Source organism: Ochotona princeps, chromosome 15 (assembly GCF_030435755.1).
Source record: "Ochotona princeps isolate mOchPri1 chromosome 15, mOchPri1.hap1, whole genome shotgun sequence".
Taxonomy (NCBI): Eukaryota; Metazoa; Chordata; class Mammalia; order Lagomorpha; family Ochotonidae; genus Ochotona; species Ochotona princeps.
Window position 1 is genome coordinate 17,592,380 of NC_080846.1, and position 9,040 is coordinate 17,601,419.

Genomic DNA, 9,040 nt, shown 5'->3' on the forward strand with positions numbered 1-9,040 from the left:
CAGATAAAACTCCCAGACTGTCAATCACTCCGACAATCCTTAACATGGTCATTACATGGCTTACAATACGTTTTTATATGTTTTATCCTCACGATAAGCCCAGGGGACAGAGTTATTAATTCCCATTCTGCAGGAAAAAAAAATTGAGATACCTCATTCACTTTCCAACTTGTCCCCTTCTCCCTAACACCACTGCCCCGCCCTTGGCTGAGTAGTTGAAAGGGAACTGGGTGAATGAGACATTGAAGCAGTGAGGACAGCTTTTGGGACTGAGGGGAAGGTGGGTTTTCACCTAGCTACTTTGTTTCAAATCTCAAACTTCTCTGGCCCCATCCAAAGTCTTCTGTACATCTTGCTTGATATTAATTTACCAAGGCCAGGGCAGGTGCTGTGCAGGTCAGGTTGTGCCTTGTGATGCACCCATTCCTAGTTGGAGTGCCAGTTCAAGTCCTGGCTGCGCCAATTCTGATCCAACTCCCTGCCACCCACCAAGGGGGTGGGGGACAGGATGGCATTCTTGTGTTCCTTTCTTCTGCCTGGTCTAGATTGGGTTGTTGTGGCCATTTTGGGAGAAAAATGCAGGGAAATAAACCAACAAATGGAAGATTCTGTCTCTCTACCTTTCAAATAAGTAAATCAGTCTTTAGCAATGGAGGGATAAAAGATGGTAACTGTGTGAACGCTTGTGTTGTTGGGAACTGGATTTGACACTACCCAGTAGAATTTGAAAATGCCTGTATGGTGTCTCTTCACCCCACAGAGGAGGAAACCAGGAACAGCTGAAGTCCCTGGCCACTAGTCACACAGCTAACATGTCGTGGCCAAACGTCATTTGTTTCATCGTCAGCCCGTTGCAAGGAATAAACCGTTTGACGGGGTTGACTGTCGGCAACTGCTTTCTACTGAGCGCAACCAAGTGTGCCTTCACCACCATCAGCACCCCAGCTCTGGATCAGCCGCGTAGGGGCTCCTTCTTCCGCTCCTCCTAGCCTCTCAGCCTCCTCCCTCAGTGTCGGCCTTTGCAGGCATGGGAAGGTCAAGCATGCACCCTTGCTTGCGCACCTGGGTGGCCCAGTCACCTCAAATCACGCGCCGGCTCAAGGCCACTGTTTACCATCCCATGTTTCTGGCACAGCCACTCCTGGTCAGGAGGTGACAGGGCACAGAACAGCATGTGTACTGGAGCACACACAAATCTCTGAGGATGTGTTCTGGTGCTGCTGGGCCCAGGCCAAGTAGCTCAATAGGGCGCTCCTGAAGGTCTTTCCAAGTGTGACGCAATAACCACCAGACAATGGCGTCATCGTGAGGACACTGCAGGTCCAAGGGGAACAGGCGGGGGCGGGCCCTCCCGCCTGGCTCGCTTCCTCTCACTTTCTCTTCAAGGGAGTCGCTCTCCCGCCCTGGACCAGCCTTCTCTCAGCTTGCATCCCAGCCCCATCAACTCCGTTTTCAATCCGGCCCTGGTTCCTAGGAGACGCTCTGGAAGCTCCGCCCCGGTACTCTGGCTCATCCAATGAAGAACCTAAAGGCGGAGCCGGGGAGGTGGCTCGGAGACGTAATGCAGGTTGATTGGCATTCAGGACACAGACACCCGGGATTAGCTTCCCGTCTCGTCAATCCAGAGGCAGGGGTGGGACGTTGCAAACTCAGAGAATTGGGTTTGGCTGGCCTAGATTTAAAGAGACAGAAGCTGTCGGGGACCTACAAGACGGCCCCCAATACTCACCACCCTAAGTCCTAGGGACCGCTTGGGTCCCCACACCCTGGGCTATGGTTTGCGGAGGCTTTGCCTGCTCCAAGAATGCGCTGTGCGCGCTCAACGTGGTGTACATGGTGAGGTCTTTGAGGTGGGGGAGGAAAGAGGGGGCGCCAGCGGGGGAGGCGCGAGAGGGGAGACTCTGGGGACTTCCGGTGGGGAGAGGGGTGCACTCGGGGTTCCGGGGAGAGTCTGGAGAACTTCCGGTGAGGAGGGGAACATTCTTGGGGACTTCCGTGGGAGGGGAGTCTTCCGGTTGTGGGGGGTGGTCCTGGGAGGGTGGTGGGCGGGGGTTGTGTCTGAAGTCGGCTCCGTCCATCCCTCGTTGAAGCTTTCTCCCCCAACACAAAAGTGGCGGACCACGTCGCAGGCTGTTCCGTGCATGGACGCTAGTGATGCTCTCCTCCCGGTTCCAGCTTCCTTTGGGGGTAGCGCCCCGGGATGCGCCCCCGTTCCTGAGCCTCCCAGCTTGCCCTGGTCCTCCTGTTCAATGTCAGCGGTGCTGCCTGGCAGGCCTCATGGAGCTGTACTCTGCTGTTTCTTGTAGCTTGTGGGCTTGCTGCTGATCGGAGTGGCCGCCTGGGGTAAGGGCCTGGGGCTGGTGTCCAGCATCCACATCATCGGAGGAGTCATCGCCGTGGGGGTCTTCCTCCTCCTCATTGCAGTGGCTGGCCTGGTAGGTGCTGTCAACCACCACCAGGTCCTGCTGTTCTTTGTATCCTGACTGGATGGGACAAGAGCAGGGAGGGGGATGCACACGGGCTTTTGGGAGGGCTAAAGTTAGGGGAACCTCAGGGATAGGACCGCTGTCTATATAAACATATGCTCATTTCATTGTCAACAATTGGCCATGAATGTATGGATTCTATGGATAGGTAAGTCTACTTTATTAGACTGCAGCATAAAGAAATCTAGGTATTTTTGTTTTCCTTAACTCGTACTCTCAGTACATGATCATCCTTGGTTTGGTGTTCATCTTTCAGTTTGGAATCTCCTGCTCATGTCTGGCTATTAACCGAAGCAAACAGGTAAAGGGAGTCAGGGGGCATCCCTTCTGTCTCCACCCTTGGGCTGACGTCTGGCCCCAGCTTTACCCACACAGCATCCTTAGGTCTACCACTTCAGGCACTTAGGCATTTGCTTCCTTGGAAATGTCAGCTTTCTGTGAGGGTGACTTAGAGTTTAGGTGGGTGTTGTGATGACTGAGTCTAGAACTGTGGCAGTGTCACGCTTCAGAGGAATGATGGCTCCCTCTGGCAGAACAGGGAAACTGGGGATCCTGAACTGAGTTTAGAGTGTCAGGAGACCAATGGCCCTCTGCCCACGTCCTGCAGACAGATGTCATCAATGCTTCGTGGCGGGTCATGAGCAACAAAACCCGGCACGAACTGGAAAGAAGTTTGGACTGTTGTGGTTTGTTCAACCTCACGGCTACATCCCAAGATGACGGTTCCTGCAATGCAGTGAGTTGGTGACTGGGTCGGGCCTAAGGGAGGTTGGGAGTGAGATGGGAAATCCAATAGACAGTGCCCAAACTGGCAGATGCCACTGTCTCTCCAGCAACTCCCTTCTGTCCCAGCTTCCCTGTATGGGATGCCAAACTGAGTATTAAGCTGTAGGGTACTGGTCAGACTCCAGTAATCTCTGGGGCTGGGCACCACAGGTGCTTGGAGAAGGCAGCTAAGCACCTTGGTTTTCTCAGGTCTGCAGGCATAGGAGCACCATTTGCCCCACGTGTGGAGAGAAACTTCTTAAGCATTCGGATGAAGCCCTGAAAATTCTGGGGGGCGTCGGACTATTCTTCAGCTTTACAGAGGTGAACTTCTGCGAGCTCAGGGGCACCCCTCTCTAAGGTCCTAACCTGAGGTCAGAGCTGAGTGGTCTTGTTTCTCCTTCTGTTCCTACAGATCCTGGGTGTCTGGCTAGCAATGAGATTTCGGAATCAGAAGGATCCTCGGGCCAACCCCAGTGCCTTTCTATGAGAAAGACCCTCCTGGCTTTGCTCCTGTCTTTTCAGTGGCAGCCAACATCACAGGGACTCCTGTCTGTCTTCCCACGTGGATGCGGGCAGCTCCTCGGACTGCAAGGGATGGGGGCTGGAGTCATTCCTAGCTGCTTGCCCACTTCACCCTTCCAGGCGGGACCACCTTGACACTAGCCAGGCTCTGTGGATCCTTAAAGGGATGGAGCCGCAGAGAAAATTGTGAAGAGCTCTCCTACACAGGGCCCAGTTTGAAAAGATTTCAGTAAACATACAAATGAAAGCCATTTAAATTCCAGAATGTCTGTGAGCCAAGAGGCTCTGCAGAGCTGCCCAGCCCCTGTGTGACTTGAAGGGGGCTCCAGGGAAGTTACCTCTCCCTCGTGGCTTCTCCAGTTCCCCAATGACAAGGCAAATCAGACAAAGACACATTAAAAAATAAGAGCTTTCTTTTTCTTGTTTGTTTTCCTGTATAAAAAAGGTTCCCAGTATCAAGGTAGGAAAGGGGGGAAAATGGGGCCATACCCCTTAGTGTAGACAAATAGGGGGGCAGGAGGAGGGTGAGGCTCAGGACGGAACGTCATGAAGGCAGCACGGTAGGCTCTGTGGAAAGCTGGAGGCCCCAGCCCAGAGCCAGAGGCAGAGCTGGTGTGCTTGCTGCTCTCCAGGGCAGTGGCCCTTCCTTTCTTGGCCAGGCTCCGCTGCTCACTCTGGGTCGTTGTCCTCTTCCTTACGGAGGTAAGAGTGCTGTAGGGCTTTGCAGGCCGAGATTCGCTTGTGTGGGCTGAAAGTCAGCATCTCCTAGGGGTAGAAGCCAAGGTCAGAAAACCAGACAGGAGAAAGCCTTCTGGCCCCCTGCAGTGCCATCAGAGGGTGGACCTCCCACTACATTATGCCTCCCTCTCCCCATGGCTGCTCCCTGCTCTTCGTCCCCCCACCACGCGGGCCCTCACAGACTGCGCTGTCTCCTCCATGCCCATGGCCATACCAGTAGCAGTTGTGCTCCGGACTCCTCCAGCTCAGGCACCACTGACTGCACTGGGCGGGGCCCTTGTGGGGAAAAGGCACTTCGGGGAAGGGACACCTCTCGGGGCCAGTCCTCTTCTGGGGGCAATCCAATCAGGCTATGGGAGACAGGAAGGTTCTGTTATGGGGCAGGGGTAGGAGGAGGGTTTCCTTCTCCAGCTCACAACCCCTGGGGGGAGGATGGTTCAGCACAAACAGGACTCCCAGTGCCCCCACCCCGCACCAGCTACTTACTCAAAAATCTTGCTTAACTGGTCAGGTTCAGAGTTTCCACAGAAGAGGGGCCTAAGGCAAGAAGTAATAATAGGGTAGCAGTCACTCAGTAGTAGCAAGATTCCTGCCAAGGTATGACAAAGGGATATGAAATATCTAAATTCTACTTCTGGGCTAGCAATGTGGAAGGTGGGGTCAGCAGGCATGGGCAAGGCATGCAGGTGGCTCAGGGCTGAGAGGCTGCAGGGTGTTCAGGGAACCTGGGTCCCCTACTTTCGCCGAAACATCTCTGCGAAGATACAGCCGACGCTCCACAGGTCCACAGGCGTGGCATAAGCAGACTGCAGGAGAACCTCAGGAGCACGGTACCAGAGTGTCACCACCTACAGGAAGAGTGTGTGAGCCTCACAAGCCCCTGGCCGCAGGACTGCCTGTAAGCACAACTGCATGCAGGAGAACACGAGGCCTAAGAATTCTCCACTGCGTTGCGCATGCCCTCTCCCACCCCGTCAGAAGCCACATGGGCTACCATGTCATCCTACTGACCACAGGTGTCAGTGCCATCTGGTAGCTGTAGATTCGGGCCAGGCCAAAGTCAGCCAGCTTGACGGTGCCGCTGTTTGTCACCAGGATGTTCTCTGGCTTCAAGTCTCGGTGAATGATGCAGTTGGAGTGGAGGAAGTCCAGGCCTCTCAGAAACTGCCGCATCAGATCCTGATTTGCAAGGGAGAGGCAGAGATGCAGCAGACCTAAAAAACCATCAGGGCTCCCTAGAGATATCCCAGTCCATCTCTTCGTGTCCACCCCCGGCCCTTACCTTGATGGTCTCTACTGGCAAGCCCGGTGGAGGTGCCTTATTCAGGTACGCCCTTAAGTCCTGCTCCACGTGCTCAAACACTAGGGTCACCCTGATCTCCCGGTCAGTTCGAGAGGTGGCACAGACGTCCATCAGCCTAGCCAGAGAAAATGGTCACTCGTTCACTAGTTTCCCCACTTCCCTCCCTATCACCACCCCCACTCCCAACCCTGCACCTCCTCTCACCGGACAACATTGGGATGCTCAAAAGCCTCCAGCCTCCTCAGTAAAGCCACCTCCCGAACAGTGCTGATGGGAAGGCCCCCTCCCGGCGTCGCTTCACTGGGGACACGCAGGCTCTTCAGGGCCACAAAGTGGCCACTGAGAGGATCCCGGGCCTTGTACACGGTCCCATAGGCCCCCACGCCAATTTCGGCCACCGGCTCATATCGAGAGACAGCCATCCTCAGATCAGTGTCGACCCTACGGAACACACAGATTCTTACCACTCAATGCTCTTCCAGAGTTAGGATCGCACGCGATGGCAGCGGCCAGGTGATTCCCACCCCAGGTAGCACAAAGAACCATCCCCTGAATCCCCCGTGCTCCTCAACCTTCAACCTCCCCCGGGACCTCTGCTCCGTTAACACAGCCCCTCCAGCCACATGAGGGCCCCCCCCCCAAAAAAAAAAAAGCCAAAAGACCCTTTCTTTTCTCTTTGGGAACATCGCATCCAACACAAAGACGATCACAAGGACAGCACACCTGGTCCCGAAGATCCCACGCCTCAGTCCCTAAAATTTCACCTCCCCACGTCCACAAAAGCCCTGCTTCCCGCCCCTGGGTGACCCTCCCATAAATCGCAGCGCACGCGTGTGAGGCGGTGGGGGGTGGGACGGGACTGGTCCCTTAATCGTAGCAGGGACTGTGCTCACCTCACGCCAGGCTGGGAGCTGCAAGGGGTGGCCCGTTATCAGAGTCCGGGAGCTGGTTCCTGCAGCGCCGCCATACACCCAAGCTCTGTCCTGGGCAGCTGGACGCTCCGGGCCTGACCATAGAACACAGGCCGGAGACTAGAGAGGCCCCCGCACCTCCACCCTCACCATGTGACCAGCGGCCAGAGAGGCGCGCAGAAACTGCGAGGGCGGGGCAGGCGCCGGACGTTCGGGACACGTGACTGCCACCCATGCGCAGAGGGGCGGCACGGCTGGGCTGACGGGGTAGGTGGAAGGGCGGGTGGGGGGCGGTGTGCTTAGAAGGGGGCGGAGGGGAGATGGCAGCCACGTGACCTGTTGCTATCACACGTGACCGCTTGACATTGCTCCGAGGAGCAGAGGTGTGGTTACGCGGTGGGGCACGTGACCCGGCTGCCTAAAGCCCCATCTCTGGGGGTTGGGGTGGGGTAGGAGAGGGGGACCAGGAGAGGGCGGAGCCCAAGGCGGTGCCATGGCAACCCAGGCCACCCAGCTCCCGGCTGCTGAAGGCCGAGCCTGGCAGGGAGACGGGGGCGTCCTCTGGGGGCTGTCACCTTTCTGCTTCCCCGGCCATGGCAAGCAGTGTCACCCGTGTTCTTTGTTTCGTTCATTCATTCAACAAAATTTTATTGAGCGCTTGCTTCCAATGTGTGTGTGGGGGGGGAGTTGTTTTGGTGTCTCAGTCATAGCTCTTTGAAGTGGTGATGACACTGTGGAGAAAGTTGTAGCCTGCAGTGTCATCTTATAAAAGGGGAAGGAGGCGGTGCCCATCTGAGAGCAGACTGGGATTACGAGGGATGGAAGGCAGTTTAACAAAGTGCTCCAACAGGAAGGGTAGCAAGGTAATGCCTTCTGCCCTGCCGCACCTCCAATCCTCTCTGAGAGTGTTAAAGACCAGGTGCTGTGTGTGGGAGAGGTTACTGATGACAGGTTCAGCTTCCACCTCAAGTTCTTTTCTGCGTTAAGATTCTACAACTCTGTGATATGTGTATGTATGTACACACAGGTGTAGGATACACGTGATGTTTGCCATAGATGCACAGCTACAGGAGCCCGCATTTGAAAGAAGTCTACCATCATCACCAGTATCTGAGATGGATTTACATCCATCTGTGACCTGTGGAGCTCAGTTGGGGTCCCTGGGTCGCCTCCTTTTCCCGGTGCAGCTTTCTGAGTTCTTGGCCCTGGCCAGAATCCAGCCTTCTCCAAATGGCCTCCACCTACACACACGTGGACAGACACAAGCAGATTGCTCTTGTGGCCACTTCTCTCTTGGTCTCCCAGCTCTTGGATGACATGGAAGTACAGGGATGTCTCCCTTGGAGACATTGTCTGAAATCTGAAGCCATCCGTGACCCTGTTTAATACTTCTTCCACCCTGATGTTTTCGTTCTCCTTAACTACCTGGTGGGGAATGTAAGCGTTCAGACTTGAGGATGAATATAAACCATGATCAGGCAAAAATGGAAGGCATGGCAGTACAGGTTTCCCTTCTGATATGCAAGGGCACTGGTGAGGAAATCTGAAAGATCTGAACTGAGAGGCTGGTGTGTGTGTGTGTCTGTTTATGTCTTGATGGTTACACACCAGGAGCTGGTTGGTATGTAAGCCTTCCAGAAGGCTGAGCGAAGTGTGAGTGTGTGACTCCCTTCCTATCAAGCAGTTTTCACGTGGCCTCAACTTCCACATAAGTCCTGCATGGTTCACTGTCTTAGATAGCCGTCCTCTCTGTAGGTGCGCTTGGTCCCCAGCACCTTTTCTTGGTTCATTCATTTGTCCATCCAAAACAGAACACACCCTGTCCCTCTCCACCACTTTCTACTGGGGAGTCTGGATTTGGCAGTCTGTCCCTGGCTCCATCCTCTCCCATCCCCTGTGAATTACTCTTTGACTAATTAATTCTTTCCCAGTGTGTTCCACTCATTGGATTCCCCTGGAATCCCTTTGCCCCTCAGTTTTGCAAAGGGGAGGAATGGGAGGTAGGATGGAAGTGCCAGGCAGAGAACAACATATCGGGGCAAGGGGAGGATTGATTTGTGTATATGGGGGAGGAACCCATACACACAAAGCAAGTGCAGGGTGTTGGCTTCAGAATGGCAGAGGTGAGGGCAGCTGAGTGCAGGGAGGGATGCTCCCACCTCCCCTGCCCACTGCTTACAGTCCTAGGCGTCCGTGTCTCCTGGTCTGCTTCCAGCCCTGGTAGCCTCACCTCTCTTGCAGTGCCACGCCAGCTGGCACCCAGTACACTTCCCAGTCTTTTTGTGAACGTGTGTATCGCCTGAGCCCATCCC

The 9,040-nt window shown here is 55.0% G+C and overlaps 2 protein-coding genes across 3 annotated transcripts; one reads left to right on the forward strand and one right to left on the reverse strand.

Moving 5' to 3' along the window:
* The first annotated feature begins 1,541 nt into the window (after nucleotides 1–1,541).
* TSPAN31 (tetraspanin 31) lies at nucleotides 1,542–3,773 on the forward strand. Its single transcript, XM_004582974.4, has 6 exons — nucleotides 1,542–1,836; nucleotides 2,307–2,474; nucleotides 2,707–2,787; nucleotides 3,094–3,222; nucleotides 3,462–3,575; nucleotides 3,667–3,773. The coding sequence occupies exons 1-6, from the start codon at nucleotides 1,774–1,776 to the stop codon at nucleotides 3,739–3,741; spliced, it is 630 nt and encodes a 209-aa protein (XP_004583031.1). The 5' UTR covers nucleotides 1,542–1,773; the 3' UTR covers nucleotides 3,742–3,773.
* A 400-nt stretch (nucleotides 3,774–4,173) lies between these two features.
* Nucleotides 4,174–6,944, reverse strand: CDK4 (cyclin dependent kinase 4). Of its 2 annotated transcripts, none has more exons than XM_058673527.1 (8): nucleotides 6,711–6,944; nucleotides 6,022–6,261; nucleotides 5,797–5,932; nucleotides 5,526–5,693; nucleotides 5,253–5,362; nucleotides 5,001–5,051; nucleotides 4,729–4,864; nucleotides 4,174–4,541 (listed from the first exon to the last, which is right to left on the reverse strand). In XM_058673527.1, the coding sequence occupies exons 2-8, from the start codon at nucleotides 6,237–6,239 to the stop codon at nucleotides 4,446–4,448; spliced, it is 915 nt and encodes a 304-aa protein (XP_058529510.1). In that variant the 5' UTR covers nucleotides 6,240–6,261; nucleotides 6,711–6,944; the 3' UTR covers nucleotides 4,174–4,445. The 2 variants fall into 2 exon arrangements, with proteins under 2 accessions (XP_058529510.1, XP_058529509.1); XM_058673526.1 differs by having other exon boundaries at nucleotides 4,175–4,541; nucleotides 6,022–6,258; nucleotides 6,711–6,942.
* Nucleotides 6,945–9,040: the final 2,096 nt, after the last annotated feature.

Coding starts and splice junctions, on each gene's coding strand:
- TSPAN31 (XM_004582974.4), top strand. CDS start 1,774: ATGGTTTGCGGAGGCTTTGCCTGCTCCAAGAATGCGCTGTGCGCGCTC. Junction 1,837..2,306: donor CGCTCAACGTGGTGTACATG/GTGAGGTCTTTG, acceptor TGTTTCTTGTAG/CTTGTGGGCTTGCTGCTGAT. Junction 3,576..3,666: donor TATTCTTCAGCTTTACAGAG/GTGAACTTCTGC, acceptor CTGTTCCTACAG/ATCCTGGGTGTCTGGCTAGC.
- CDK4 (XM_058673527.1), bottom strand. CDS start 6,239: ATGGCTGTCTCTCGATATGAGCCGGTGGCCGAAATTGGCGTGGGGGCC. Junction 5,363..5,525: donor AGATGGCACTGACACCTGTG/GTCAGTAGGATG, acceptor CTCTTCCTGTAG/GTGGTGACACTCTGGTACCG. Junction 5,052..5,252: donor GCAGAGATGTTTCGGCGAAA/GTAGGGGACCCA, acceptor TTCTTGCCTTAG/GCCCCTCTTCTGTGGAAACT.